At 48.4% G+C, this 15,005-nt stretch overlaps 1 protein-coding gene across 21 annotated transcripts in view; it reads left to right on the top strand.

Moving 5' to 3' along the window:
• Dhodh (dihydroorotate dehydrogenase) overlaps nucleotides 1–15,005 on the top strand; it is a 28,585-nt gene that overhangs the window by 3,893 nt on the left and 9,687 nt on the right. For 2 of the 21 annotated variants that reach the window (XR_015643461.1, XR_015643459.1), the window contains exons 3-10: nucleotides 360–559; nucleotides 2,345–2,427; nucleotides 7,585–7,772; nucleotides 8,079–8,192; nucleotides 8,826–8,979; nucleotides 9,115–9,274; nucleotides 9,372–9,544; nucleotides 9,738–9,837. Coding sequence is in view for 5 of the 21 variants with exons in the window: in XM_087595116.1 (XP_087451242.1) it covers nucleotides 360–559; nucleotides 2,345–2,427; nucleotides 7,585–7,772; nucleotides 8,079–8,192; nucleotides 8,826–8,979; nucleotides 9,115–9,274; nucleotides 9,738–9,792 (954 nt within the window). In the remaining 16 variants the exon portion in view is untranslated. 21 annotated transcript variants of the gene reach the window in all.

Genomic DNA, 15,005 nt, shown 5'->3' with positions numbered 1-15,005 from the left:
CTGTGTACTAGACTGCTTATAGGCTTGCTGCACCATTGGTATCAGAGAAGCAGGACCCAAAGCCTGTCACCAGGTTGAGCAGATAAGAAGATACCCTGTAATTGTACAAGATAGCTCCTGTTTACTTATGGTGGGACACTCCCTCTCCCCCAGCCTGGAGACCTCATGGTGTCAGACTCCAGCAGGCACCAGAACACCTGCCTAGCCCTTCAGAGTGTCCTTCCTCCAGAAGATCCCTATTCTGGGGGACCAGCAATGCTTAGCAAGCTCCAGGGGAATTCTGATACAGGATGCTGAGAACCCTGCTGTGAGACCACTTGGTGTAGCCTTGTATACCTCTGACTTTGTCTCCTTCCCAGGAAGTGAAAGTCCTGGGCCATAAATTCCGAAATCCAGTAGGAATTGCTGCAGGATTTGACAAGAACGGCGAAGCTGTGGACGGACTCTACAAGCTGGGCTTTGGTTTCGTTGAGGTAGGAAGTGTCACTCCCCAGCCTCAGGAAGGAAACCCCAGGCCTAGAGTATTCCGTCTCCCCGAGGACCAAGCTGTCATTAACAGGTAGGTGGGGGCTCAGCACCACAGGGCTCTCTTTCCCGCTGCTGGATCTCTGATGGAAGACCGCCTTGTGTTTTCTCATACGACAGAGCACTGGTTCACCCTTCCTAATGCTACAGCCCTCTAATACAGTTCCTCATGTTCTGGTGACCCCTTTCCCACAACCATAAAATTATTTTCGTTGCTATTTCATAACTGTAATTTTGCTGCTGTTATGAATTGTAATGTGAATATCTGAAATGCAGGAGATGTGATATGTGACCCTTGAGGAAGGGGTTGTGAGGGATTGAGAGTGGCAGTGCTAGATGGGTATTCTGTCAGTGAATATTCAGGAGCCCTTTTGGACATCTGCTGTGTACCAGGCAGAGATCTCAGCCCAACCTTGGAAAACAGATGATGCTTTTCTGAGGGTTGGTGCTGGTCACAGAGAACAGCTTGGGAAGACATGGGACAGCAGACTTTACAGTGTGTGTTTAAAACACTGTTGCTTCATTGTCTGCTGCTGGCCTATAGGAAGATAATGATTATACATGTAATTTAGAATAATCTAGTGGCTATATTACAATTTAATTATAAACAATTTATTCTAAAGTTATGTTGGCATGCAGTCAATGTAAAAATCGTTGGTTAATGATTCTCCTTTTTTTCTTTTGGCTCATGGTCTTCCAGTACCCTGGGCTTGTGGTCCTCCAGTACCCTGGGCTTGTGGTCCTCCAGTACCCTGGGCTTGTGGTCCTCCAGTACCCTGGGCTTGTGGTCCTCCAGTACCCTGGGCTTGTGGTCCTCCAATACCCTGGCCTTGTGACCATATGCTGTCAGCAGCCCTGGTACTGCACAGGTCACCCTTGCTTTCAATGAGCAAGGCTGTGGTGTTCACCATGTACAGCTGCTCTTAGGAGGAGTCCTTCTAGCTGTATAAAGGCTTGCTTTGTTCTGTGCAGTTAGTAAGACCACAGAGGGAAGACCTTTCTACTTTTTGCTGAGTGATTTTCGGAGAGCTTCCTTGTGGGGATTGTGGCTGCCTTATGGCTGTGCTTCCTACTACGTGTTTCCAGAAACTTCCCTACAAATCACCGATCTTTCTGTTGTATTACAGGCAGGGGCCGATATCTTTGGGAGTGGTATGTGTTTCTGATTGGTTGTTATAGTCTCAGGGTAGTGGTATTTAGTAGAGTCTTGTGACACAGGGAGTGGTGAGGGATAGGTGCCTGTGTTCTTGGGCACTTGTACACCTTGCTTTCTTGCTCATGTGTGTGATATGTGTTCAGTATAGACCTGCTGAAGGGGTGGGTGAGTATTTACTACGTCAGCAGATCTTCACGCCACTGCTTATGCTGTTTTCTGGCTGTAAGCAACAGCGATGTGTCCAGACCTTGTTAGTTATCAGTCTTGTTGCTGGGACAAAACACCAATAAAAATGGCTTAAGGAATGGAGGGTTTATGCGGCTCTCAGTTTGAGGCACAAGCCCTCACGGTGGCAGGAGCCTGAGGCAGTGGGTCACTTTGCACCTACAGCGAGGAAGCAGAGTGGAGAGCTGGTTCCTGAGTCACCTTCTCCTTCTGACTCAGTTTGGGATGGTGCTGCCTTCATTCATGGTGGGTCTTCCTGCTCCATTTAACTTTTGGAAACAGTCTCAGACATACAGGTGTGCTTCCATGGCGATTCATGGTCACATCAGTTGACAATGAAGAATAGCCAGTGGGTGACAGCATGGGGATGGTCTCCGTGCCTTTTCCACATTGTCACCCTCTAACCCCACCCCTCCACTGTGGGTTTATGTGCACCAGGTATGGATTCAACAGCCATGGGCTCTCGGTGGTGGAACACAGGCTACGGGCCAGACAGCAGAAGCAGGCCCAGCTCACTGCAGGTAAAGCCAGGAGTTGGGGGAGGGTCTTCTTCCTCTGTTTGAAAGAAACATGGGAAAAAATATGGGAAGGGCATGTGATTCAGAAATAGGAAACAAACTAACAAAAAGGACCACACAGATCAACTCAGCCTCCTCCCCATGGGGGATTGTCCAACTTCCACCACAGCCTCAAAAAAAAAAAAAAATTCAAAAATTAAATGAATGTTACAATTCAGCAGAACCTTGCTGATCTCCGACACCAGGTTGTGTCCTAGCTTGGGGGCTTGGAGGTCAGCAGAGAGCATGTGTGAGCTAAGATGTGAGCAGGACCTAAGCGCCACCTTCCTACATCCCACCCTGCTGTCCTTCTGTCCACTGTGTTAACTAACAGTGCATTCTGGGAGACTAAAGCTAAAATAGGGTTGTCACATTCCTCCCGCTCGCTTGGGACCGGCTGCCCTCAGGACTCGCTTTCCAAACAAACTTCACTTCTGATGGCTTTTCATGGGGATGCTCCAGGTGGTTCTCTGTGGTCTGCTCTGCTCTCTGAGGTGCATTTTGAGGGGCCCATGTCTCCCCTAGTGTCTTGTGTAATCCATGGAGACTTTTCTCCTTCGTTTGCCTCTGGAATATCTTTCAGGAGATCTTAGTCTCATTCGATGTCCTTGTAGCGTGATGAGAAACTGAAGGACTCCTGCATTTATTTGAGGAGCTAAGGGAGAAGGGGCTGAAGCATTTGCAGGTTCAATTGGGGGTTGCAGGACATGACAGTGTTTAAACCCCACTGGCTTTGATAGAACCAGAGACCCTGGTGGTTCTGCAGAACCTTGACAGTCTAAGCATGATGTTTGTGATTTGACCTCTTCTTCCTCCTGCCTTCCATGTCTTCTTTTTAATGCCTGCAGTGCTGTGTGTGCCTGCAGTGCTGTGTGTGCCTGCAGTGCTGTGTGTGCCTGCAGTGCTGTGTGTGCCTGCAGTGCTGTGTGTGCCTAGAGTGCTGTGTGTGCCTGCAGTGCTGTGTGGGCCTGCAGTGCTGTGTGTACCTGCAGTGCTGTGTGTACCTGCAGTGCTGTGTGTACCTGCAGTGCTGTGTGTGCCTGCAGTGCTGTGTGTGCCTGCAGTGCTGTGTGTGCCTGCAGTGCTGTGTGTGCCTGCAGTGCTGTGTGTGCCTGCAGTGCTGTGTGTGCCTGCAGTGCTGTGTGTGCCTGCAGTGCTCTGTGGGCCTGCAGTGCTCTGTGGGCCTGCAGTGCTGTGTGTGCCTGCAGTACTCTGTGGGCCTGCAGTGCTGTGTGTGCCTGCAGTGCTGTGTGGGCCTGCAGTGCTGTGTGTACCTGCAGTGCTGTGTGTGCCTGCAGTGCTCTGTGGGCCTGCAGTGCTCTGTGGACCTGCAGTGCTGTGTGGGCCTGCAGTGCTGTGTGTGTGCGAGCTCTACTGCCCATTCTCCCATGTCCTTCTTTCACCCTCACTCTGTGCCCTTGCATTCATTGGACTGAGGCCAAGTCCTGTGTCCCTGCTCTACCCATTGCTGCAGCTAGCAGTGTCTAGAAGCTTTGCCAGCCCCATGCCTGGAAACAGGACAGGGGTTGATAGAAGAGACGGTGCTCTGTGCAGAGTACGTCAACCTTCCTGACTCCAGTATCCTGTCAGTGTGGACAGGTGACCACTAAGGAAAGGTCCAGTTCCTTCATGAGACCCACACTCTCCCTCCAGTCTCATGCTAAGGCTTACACGTAATCCTGGCCTGTTGGCTGCTGGACGAGAAGCTTCAAAACCTTGTCCTGTATAACTAGTCTAGTCCCGTGCCCCAGCCCACTTAGGAAATTAGTTACACACATCTCACTTTTAAGCTGATGACTATGAAGGTGAATGGCTATGGGAAAGTCCCCCTCATCTCCGTTTTGTTAATTTGGATTCTCTCTCTGTTAGTTTGGATAACTACGTCACTCCTACGATTTTCTCATAGAAACTCTCAACTCCTGGGTTCACTGAGTCTTTGCATTGGTTTTGTTTGTTTCTATTTCATTCATTTCACCCCCGAGTCTGATGATTACTTTTGGGTGTGATTTCCTCTTTTTGTTCTAGAGCTTTGAGGTACGCTGTTAAATTACTAGTATGAGATCTCTATTTTTTTTTTTTTTCTTTTTTTCGGAGCTGGGGACCAAACCCAGGGCCTTGTGCTTGCTAGGCAAGCGCTCTACCACTGAGCTAAATCCCCAACCCCTATTTTTTTTTTTAATGTAGGCACTTCATTATGAACTTGTTCTTAGAACCGCCTTCATTGTGTCCCATAAGTTTGACTATGTTGTGGTTTTTTTTTCATTCAATTCTAAGATGTTCTAAATTTTTGTCTTGATCCATTTTTCATTCATTTTCATTCGGTTGTTGAGTTTCCATAAGTGTGTAGGCTTTTTCTTGTTTCTGATGGTGTTGATATCTAGCTTTAATCCATGGTGGTCTGACAGGACATAGGGGGTTATTTCAATTGTCATCTGTGGAGACTTGCTTTGTGTCCATGTTTGTGTAGCAAAAGTTCCATGAGTTGCTGAGAGGAGGGTGGATCCTTTTGTGCTTGGATGAAATGTTCTGTAGATACCTGCCAGGGCTGTTTGGTTTTACGCTATCAGTTAGCTCCAGCATTTTTCTGTTTTGTTTTTGTCTGGTTGATCTGCCTCTTGGCAAGAGTGGTGTCTTAAAGTCTCCCACTGTAAGTTGGTGAGGGGTCAGTACGTGATTAAGGCTGTAGTATCTTTTTTTTTTTTTTTCTCTTTTTTCTTTTTTCTTTTTTTCGAAGCTGGGGACTGAAGGGCCTTGTGCTTGCTAGGCAAGCGCTCTACCACTGAGCTAAATCCCCAACTCCAGTAGTGTTTCTTTTATGAACTTGGGTGCACCTTGAATTTGGTGCACAGATGTTAACAATTGCAATGTTCTTGGTGAATCTTTCCTTCGGTAAGTGTCCTTCCCTATCTCTTTTGATTATTTTAGTTTGAATTCTATTTTGTCATATATTAAAATGTCTACACCTGCTTGTTTCCTTGGTCCATCTGCACTACTCTGAGGTAGTGTCTATCCTTGATTTTAAACTATTTCTTGGATGCAGCAGAAGGATGGATCCGGTTTCTTAATTCAGTCTGCTAGTCTGTGTCTTTTTTATTGGGAAATGAAGGCCATTGATGTTGAGAGGTATCGCTGGTCAGCATTTGTGATCTCCTGTTGTTTTGTTGGTGTGGTGCGTGTTCCCCCCATTCTTTTGATTTGCTTGCTGATATTGTTTATTCTTGCGTTTTTCTTGGGTGTGGTTAACCTCTCTGGTTGAAGTTTTCCTTCTAGCGGCCTCTACAGAGCTGGATTTGTATAGATGCTGCTTACGTTGGGTTTTTGTCTTGGAACATCTTTCTTTCTTCATTCATTGTGATTGGAAGTTCTCTCACAGTTTTTGCTATTCTTTCTTTGTTCTGTCAAAAGACAAAAGTCTTTTGATTATTATGTGTAGTGTGGAACTCTTTTTCTGGTCCAGTCTACTTGCTTCTTGTACCATGACAGGCAAGGTAAATTTTCTTCTATGATTTTGTTGAGAATTTTTTCTGTACCTTTGACCTGGCTTTCTTCTCCCTTTGCTAGCCCTGTTATTCATAGATTTGGTTCCATGGTGTCCCAGAGTTCTTGGCTGTTTTGTGCCTGGTATTCTTTAGAGTTAACATTCTGTTTGACTAAAGGTATCATCTCCTATCTTGTCTTTAGTGTTTGAGATCCTCTCTTCCATCTCTTGTATTGCATTAGGGAGGCTTGCTTCTGAGATTTCTGCTCTGGTTCCTAAGTTTTTTTGTTTTTGTTTTTTGTTTTTTTTCTTTTTTCTTTTTTTCGGAGCTGGGGACCGAACCCAGGGCCTTGCGCTTGCTAGGCAAGCGCTCTACCGCTGAGCTAAATCCCCAACCCGGTTCCTAAGTTTTTGATTTCCAGATTTCCCTCAGTTGGGGTTTTCTTTCCTGACTCCATTTCCTCTTTAGTTTTTGAGCTGCTTTCTTTATTTCGCTCCTGTACGGGTTTCATAGATTTCCTTAATGGGCCTCGTCACATCCTCGTAGGACCTTGAGTGTATTCCAGTAGCTGTTCTGATGGCCTTGTCTGTGCTTCCCTATTTTGCATTTCTCAGGGCCTGGTGTGGTAGGGCTGCTGAGCTCTAGAGGAGACATGACATCCTGGCTGTCACTGTGTTTTTATGCTGGCATCTAGGCAACTGGATTTGAGATGGCTGTAATACTAGGTGCTGACCTCTGCTCTTGCCTTTGTTGGGTTGCTGTTCCATTCCTTGGTTTCTGTTGCCTCCTAGGAGAGTGTGGTGGCTATGGGTTGCCTGGTAGGGAATGCTTCTGAGATCCTGCCAGTGTGGCCCCTAGTAGTCCCAGGTAGACAGTGTTTCTGGGTGTTGGGAGCAGACACTGAGGAGTGAGCGTGAACTACAAAATGGTGCTGAGAGGGTCCACAGGAGGGAGGAGAGCTGGATGCGCTCATGGGGTGATGGACAGAGAGGAAGGAGAGGCCACAAAGGAGAGGACAGGAGGGAGAGTGAAGGTTGCCTACCTGATTCCTTGATGCGTGGGATTTGGGGATTTGCATTGCCTTCTGGAGCTGAGGGGATGGGGTGGTGGGAGCCCCGAGGAGATCTGTGTGATCTGCTGGGAATGGGGTCTTACTAAGTTTCCGGAGCTCCTTTTGGCTTGGGGGCCTGATGTTAGGGGTAAACTAAGAATGTGCTCCAACGCCAGATGACATCCATGGCCCTGCATTTTTTATTGTTTGTTTGAGACTACGTCTCATGTAGCCCACGTTGGCTTTGAACGCACTATGCTGCTAAGGATGGCCTTGAGCTGATTCGTGCCTGTACCTCCGAAGAACAGATTACAAGTGTCCACTATGCTTAGCTTCCTATAGTTTTTCTGTTACTTCTAGTATTAGGCCTTCTAATTTCTCCATTTAAATGTCAAAAGAGAAAAGGCCGAGTGTGCACACATGTGCACGGAGTGGATAAGCTAGTTCCCAGGCATCAGGCAGCTCGCTGTGCCAGGCACGAGTAGTGCGCCATCTCTGTCATCTGGTTCAACAAGGTTCGGGTTTGGGGACTTCCATCCTGTACTTAAAGTGTTGCCTGGGACACTGTGAGGACAGACTTGGTATTTACAGATGGGCTGCCTCTTGGAATAAACCTGGGGAAGAATAAGACTTCGGAGGATGCTGCTGCAGACTATGCAGAGGGTGTTCGAACCCTGGGCCCCTTGGCTGACTACCTGGTGGTAAACGTGTCCAGCCCCAACACTGCTGGTCTGAGGAGCCTACAGGGGAAGACCGAACTGCGCCACCTGCTGTCCAAGGTGTGTCATTACGCCATGCATGTTCCTTTTCCCCAGCCTGGTTTTTTCATTCTTCACATGGAGGTTCAGGACCACTAAGGAAGCTGTTCTCGTGTGTCACGGTGCCCCGGCTGTGTGTGGATGGGGTTGACCTTCCACTGTGCAGTACTGGGACCACTTCCTTGCTTGTTTTCAGGAACAAAAATGAAAACCCTTGAGCAGTTATCCCAAGGGGAGAATTGCTGGTGCTGGTTGACTGTATGTAAAATACTGATCTGCCCTGCTGGGCTGTGCTCTGAGGTCCCTGTCTCTGGCTTGTCAACCTAGGTGCTGCAGGAGAGGGACGCCTTGAAGGGCACACGGAAGCCAGCAGTGCTGGTGAAGATTGCCCCTGACCTCACGGCCCAGGACAAGGAGGACATTGCCAGCGTGGCGAGAGAGGTTCGAGTCGGGGTGGGGCGGGGCAGGGCAGGGCGGGGCGGGGCAGGGCAGGGCAGGGCAGGGGCAGCCTTCATTGTCCATTGCGTGCCTGCTGGGATAACCTAGAGTGTCCTGGTTGGTAACTTCCTTTCTGTGATGTGGAAGGCTGTCTGTCTGTCTGTCTTTGCAGAATTCATCTGGTGGCAAACAGTGATTTTAAAAACATGTTTGTGAGTCTATTTCTTATTCCTGATCTACCGTCACCCAGAAAGGATGTGCTAGTCTTTCTGCCAGCCTCAGCTGGGACTAGAACACTGTCTGCCCCCCTTTCCAGCTAGTCTGAGCACTAGGCCTCTAAGGAGGGAAGAGGGAACACATGAGCCCAGCAGCCCTAGACTTAAATCCTGGTTCTCCTTCATGCTGCCTGAGGGCCTCAGATAAGATTGATTCTTCCAGACAGCTTGCTCTAAGGGGCCAACTCTGCTTAGGCACTGTGATGGGCTCAGTGTGAGACAGCTGCTTTCTCACCCTGAGAGGCTCCGCTCCTTCTGATAGCTTCTCCAGTCAAGATGTAGGTGAGGCTAGTGAGAATCTTGATTTCTTTGAGTCCCTCAGGTCCATGGCTTAAGGCTTTTTCTCTCTCTCACACTCTAGCTGGGCATCGATGGACTGATTGTCACAAACACCACAGTGAGTCGCCCTGTTGGTCTCCAGGGTGCTCTGCGCTCTGAGACAGGAGGACTGAGTGGGAAGCCACTCCGAGATCTGTCGACTCAGACCATCCGGGAGATGTACGCCCTTACCCAAGGCAAGGTGGCTTTGGATATGTGTGGAGCCCGGGTTCTTCACGCATCCTCTGTGTTTTCTGGGACTGGGGGCTGAGGCGTGGTGGAGACCTGGGTCCTTACGCCTTCCTTCCTGGCGTTGCTATATGTTCTCTCAGGCAGGATTCCCATTATCGGGGTTGGTGGTGTGAGCAGCGGACAGGACGCCTTGGAGAAGATCCAGGCAGGGGCCTCCCTGGTGCAGCTCTACACAGCCCTCATCTTCCTGGGACCACCAGTCGTGGTCAGGGTCAAGCGTGAACTAGAGGCCCTTCTAAAGTGAGTGGGGCTGGATGCAGCTTGAGACAGGGAAGTTGGTCAGAGAGGTTAAATGAGAAAGTGACACTTGTCGTTGGTCTGTTGTGCACCCCCAAAGGGCTGGAGGGAAACGCTGATGGCAGGGTGGGAAGATTTCTGTGCTGCACCTTTGACCAAGGACCAACAGTGCCAAGAGAATTCAGAATGAGTCTGAGGCAGTGCTGGTTACCAGGAAAGGCCTGTCACTTTCTCAGGCCTCTGGGATGGAGGAGTCCTAGCAGAAGGAAGCAGGTAATGAATTTACATGGACTCAGCGTCTGTCTGGGAGCTACAGGATATAGTTAGTTGCCTCCCTTCCTGCACAGAAGGCCTGGGGACATTTGTGCAGCTGCCTCGGTGAGGGTAGAGTAGAGGTCACAAGGTGTGCGGGCTGGGGTAGTGAGCCAGGTGCCCACGGTGACCACACTGCTGCTTCTCTTCCCAGAGAGCGGGGTTTTACCACAGTTACAGATGCCATTGGAGCAGATCATCGGAGGTGACCATACGTGCCAGAAGTCCCATCCAGATTGTGCCTTCCAACTCAGGTGAGCTGTGTGACTGCACCGTGAGGGAAGAGCCGTCTCAATCCATGTCCCTTGAACTGTGGCCTGGACGGACTGCACAGGCCAGTCGTGGGCATCACTAGCCAGTGAAGAACTTCTCTAATCACTTGAGGAGACCACAAATCCCACTGTCACTCCCTAGATCTAAATCCTGGGATTGATCAGTATCAGAAGGACATTGGCTTCTTGGGAGGAAAAATCGTGGAGAAAATAAAGCCATGTAAACCTGTTTTAAATCCCATCCCTTCTTGGGGGCCAAGTCTCTGCCCAGATTCTGAAGGTCCTCCTGAGCTTCTACTCCCTGGTCTGTAGGGGGCTCCCCAGGACGCTGCCTTTCAGTTGACCTTGGTTTATTTTAAATTTCTGACTTTGAGAATATTTCAAATGTAGTCAAGAGTTGCAGGAAATGTCAATGCAGTCTGTGTGTCCTTCCTTCTGATCCACCAGGGATCACCATTTGTCAAGTGACTTTTTATCCCTTTCTCTTCATATAAACACATGTGCACAGACAACGCTAGCTATACGGTTATTGCTAAAATACTTCATTTTCCTTCGAGACAGGGTTTCTTTGTGTAACAACCTTGGCTGTCCTGGAACTTACTCTGTAGACCAGGCTGACCTGGAGCTCATGCAGCATGTGCCACCACACCCAGCAAGTGGTGAACATCTGAAACATCTCGAAGACGGTGTCATCACAGCTTTCCCCAGGAGTGTTTCGGCATACTTCTCAAACACACTTTACTGCTTAAATTTCAGAATCAAAGTGTAGTGTCTTTTTATTTTTTTATTAGGTTTTTTATTGCTGTGATAAAACACTGTTAGCAGAAGCAACTCGGGGAGGAAAGGGTTTATTGGATCTTATAGTTCTGGGTCATATTCTGTCATTAAAAGAAGTTAGGGCAAGCAAGATCTCAAGCAGGATAGGAATTGATGCAGAGACCATGGCGGGTGCTGCTTACTCGCTTGTTCATGGCTTGCCCAGTCTGATTCCTTATAGTACCCAGGACCACCAGCCCAGGGGCAGCACCCCCCACAGGGATCTGGGCCTCCCATATCAATCATTAGTCAATCATTAGTCAAGATAGGGCTGCACAGGCCTGCCCACAGGGCAATCCGGTGGGGGCATTTGCTCAACTGAGGGTCCCTCTTCTGATAATTCTAGCCTGTGTCAAGTGGACCTAAAAACTAGCCAGCACACTATGCATTATTTTTGAAGATTAAAACTTGCAGTAATCTTAAATTTGTAAAAGCTTCTATTTCTTCAGTCCTCACTCTGCGGAAGTGATTTCTGTTTGCAGAACGTCTCCTCAGACTCTCCTATACATGGAAGCATCCACACGTGTGCCCACCCTGCTGTGGGAGTGCGCTCACAGCTGTTTGGTTTTTATCTAGGAACACAGGACAGACAGACAGGGCAGACCGTCTGCAGTTCCTTCACTGTTGTGAGATGGCGATGTGAGTGTCGGTCAGTAAGATGTACGTAGCCAGTCCTCTTTTATAGTCACTTGATGATTTCCAGTATTTGACGTCTCCTAGAGCCCCAGTGGACACCGTCATCCATGCTTCTGCTTGGGAGTTAAGAGGAGCTGGTGCTGAGAGCTGTCAATGGCTGTCAGCCCTGGTGTGTTTCACACTTGGAGAAAGTCAGCTGGCTCACCCAGTGATTTCCCTGATGATCTTCTGAGGTGGGTTCTGTGGCCAATACTTTTGTCCAGTTGCCCATGAAGACCTGAACAGGAGAACATGCCATCCACATAGGAAAGTGGGAGGTGGACATGGTGTGTAGCAGTTTGGGGGTCTAATCCAGAGAGCTCGGCAGGTCACTGGTGGTACCATTCTGGGCCTCATGACGGGACTGTTAAGTGTGAGCTCTTTGGGCTCTGCTCTTAGTGGAGAGGGTGGTCAGCCAGAGGCTCTGCTGGAAGTGGACCTTGCCCTCTAGCTCTTGGTAAGAGAAGGCTGAAATCTTCACACCTGCTGTGGCATCTCCACTTTATGATTATTGGAACTGGCTATGGGCCAGATGCAAATTCCCAGACCTAACGGGTACATCAAAGGGCTCACCCCAGCTGGGCTGGGAGGTCCCCAGCTGACTCAGTGTGTCACTGAGGTGGGGGGGAGTGGGGATGAACTGGCCTGGGAAGAGTTACTTCAGGTCACTGTGGCTCAGGGCTCTGTCAGGACTGCTTTATTAAAGGAACCTGAGCCATCTTTAAAAGATGCCCACAACATGCCAGGCTAATATTGTGTTCTTATCAGCTATGGGCATCTGCATAGTTTGTGTGCCTCAGTTTCCAAATGTGTAAAAAGGGGGTAAGAACTGTACCGGTCTCGGACGGACTTTTGTGGAGTCCTTAGTACATCACTTGTTACATCCCAAACTAAGAAACGTTAGCTGCTGTTTCTAATATTACTCATCATAAAAGTCTTGGGTGCCAGGGGAAGAGGGGACAAGGCTTTTGAGGGACTAAATAACTCCAGAAGAGTCCAGGCCCCAAGTTAAAATCTTGATCTTTGGAACCTGGGTTAAGAAATCAGATAGGAGTCATGTTGTTTGTGGTACTCCTAGAGCTGGGGGAGCAGAAACAACAGGTCACTGGGACTCTGACCATCTAGCCTAGCCTACTTGGAGATTTCCAAGCCAGTGTGAGACCCTGCCTAGGAGTAAAAAACGCAGATAGTGCCTGAGGAACAATTCAAGTTGTCCTCTGGCCTCCACACATTTGAACATGCACACACATGCAGACTAGAGAGATGGACTTCAACTGAATCTTAGTACTCAAAACTTTTTTTTTTTTTTTTTTTTTTGAGTACTTGGGATCAACCCTAGGGCTTTGAGAATGCTAGGCACATGATCAGCTACTGAGTTACAACCCTGGTTCTACCACTACTTAAAAAACAATCAAACCAAAGGTACTTCATGTGATTGGGTGGATGGTGCTGGCCTCCAGCAGGAAGTACAGATTTCTTCAAACCAAAGGTACTTCCTCACCTGACTGGGGAGATGGTGCTGGCCTCCAGCAGGAGGTACAGGCGATTTCTTTAAAGTCTGCTGGTAGTGTCTTCCCAGTACTGTGTCTGGCTTCTCCAGAGTGGCAGTTTACAAGAGAACAGACCAAAGTTTTGGGTACCTTTTGTGACTCAGGCTTAGAAGTTTACTAAGCCATATTCACTGCGAGGTTAACCGTTTTAGCTCTAAATAACAGGATGCTTATTCAAATATGAAGGAAGACATACTTTTAGCGTAGGTCTGTGATACTATGAGCAGAGTGTACAGTAAAGTTCATGGCTCTTTATCGGAAATTCTCGTTGACCTGGGCATCTCATAGTCTACCTGGCAATTGTAGTTAAAAACAAGCCACTTAATCTAACCCGCCATTCAAGGGAGGGGAATTAGTTGCCATATGCACACGGGTTCTTGTATAGCCACGGCTGCCTTGACACTTTTTATGTAGCCCAGGCTGGCACTGAAGTTACAATCCTACCTGTACCTGAAGGGCTGAGGTTACAGGCACGTGCCACCGCACCCATTTCTAATGTCCGCCTCACAGAAGAAAGTCCCAGTCTAGACTTGGGAATTCTGTCTTTTCTTGTGTGTGTTTGCTCTGCCAATCTTTTTTTTTTTTTTTTTTTTTTTCCTTTTCTTTTTTTTGGAGCTGGGGACCGAACCCAGGGCCTTGCGCTTGCTAGGCAAGCGCTCTACCACTGAGCTAAATCCCCAACCCCTTCTGCCAATCTTTTTTAACCTGTTTATATACTGTATTTTGATTTATTTCTAAGCTCTTAAGAATGTGAACTATTTAAGAATAAGTCTATATTCCTAGGTGGCCATTAATCCACAAGTACATCTAAGGAAATGAGCATCCTCCAGTGTGCAAGCATATTCAAGTGTTGCCTTCTGGCCCTGTGCTCCTTCCCCAGCTCTCAAGTCCCCTCTAGTCCAGGTTAGTAATCCCCGAAGGGAGGATTGAAGACTCAGTTCCCAATCTCTGACCTATCCGAGTTTAGTCATATGACCCCTCTATCCCTTTGAAGGCACTGGGTGGTCTTTCTGGGCAGTCTCCTGCTAAAACCTTAGTGTGTGGTGGTTGGAGCTCTGGCACCTACTTTAGTCCTGGCATCAGGGTCACCCTCGAGAGATGACAGTGGCAGGGGCAGAAAGAGCTTCACGGAATGGTTGGTAGGAGCTCTGTCTACTCCTTCACCTCCAGTGCTGCACAGTGGACCGCTTTCTTTCATATGCAGTCAAACTTAACCCCAGTTAGTAAGGAGAGGGGTTGAAGTCTCTCATAACCGTGGATTGGCCTGAAAGAGATGTTATTTGCTTTCTGCTAGGAGGTGCTTCATGTTCCTTCTAGGTACAGATCTTGGTCAGTGCACCAGAGAATTCACTGGGAGCCAAGGGACTGCTGACTGCCTACTTTGGCTTCTTTTGTGTTGAGTGGGTCTTGGCAATCAGGTGACATTCCTGTAAGAACCACATGGCTAATAGGTGGGGAATAAAGTCAGTGGACCCGGTCACCAGGAGCTGTGACTGGGAGGTGTCTGTGCAGGAGCCTAGTGGGAATGACCTGACCTGGCACCTAGCTGGGCTGTAGAAGGCCGGGAAATGACACACAAAAGCAACCTTTCAGCAGGGTTGGGAGGGACCTGGGATGTGGGCGTGGAAAATCTCAGCTGGAGAGTACCTTACAGGAAATTAAAAAGGGGACAGAGGGCTGAGTGGCTGTCCCACCGTGGTCCTGTCAACCTGTTGGCTTGGGTCCAGGAGCAAAACTGTTCAAAGGATCAGAACTGGCTCCTCTTGCCCCAGACAGAGTCATCGGGCAGTGCCCTGGCGGGCAATTTCAGTTACTCTGGATGTGGAGTCTGGTTTTTGTTATTGCTTTTATTTCTTCTTCTTTCCCCCCTCCTCCTCCTCCTCTGCTTTTTGGTTTTTCAAATACAGGGTTTCTCTGAGTAGCCCTAGCTGTTCTGGATCTTGCTCTGTAGACCAGGATAGCCTCAAACTCACAGAGATCTACCTGCCAAGTGCTGGGATTTAAAGGTGTATGCCATCACCACCCCAAAACGAACCTTTCTTTTCTCTTTCTTTTATTTTATTTTATTTTATTTTATTTTTGAGACGGGATCTCATTATGTAGGCTCAG

The sequence above is a fragment of the Rattus norvegicus genome, chromosome 19 (assembly GCF_021556685.1).
Source record: "Rattus norvegicus strain SHRSP/BbbUtx chromosome 19, alternate assembly SHRSP_T2T, whole genome shotgun sequence".
In the NCBI taxonomy this organism is placed as follows: Eukaryota; Metazoa; Chordata; class Mammalia; order Rodentia; family Muridae; genus Rattus; species Rattus norvegicus.
This window is presented reverse-complemented; position numbering and strand designations above follow the sequence as displayed.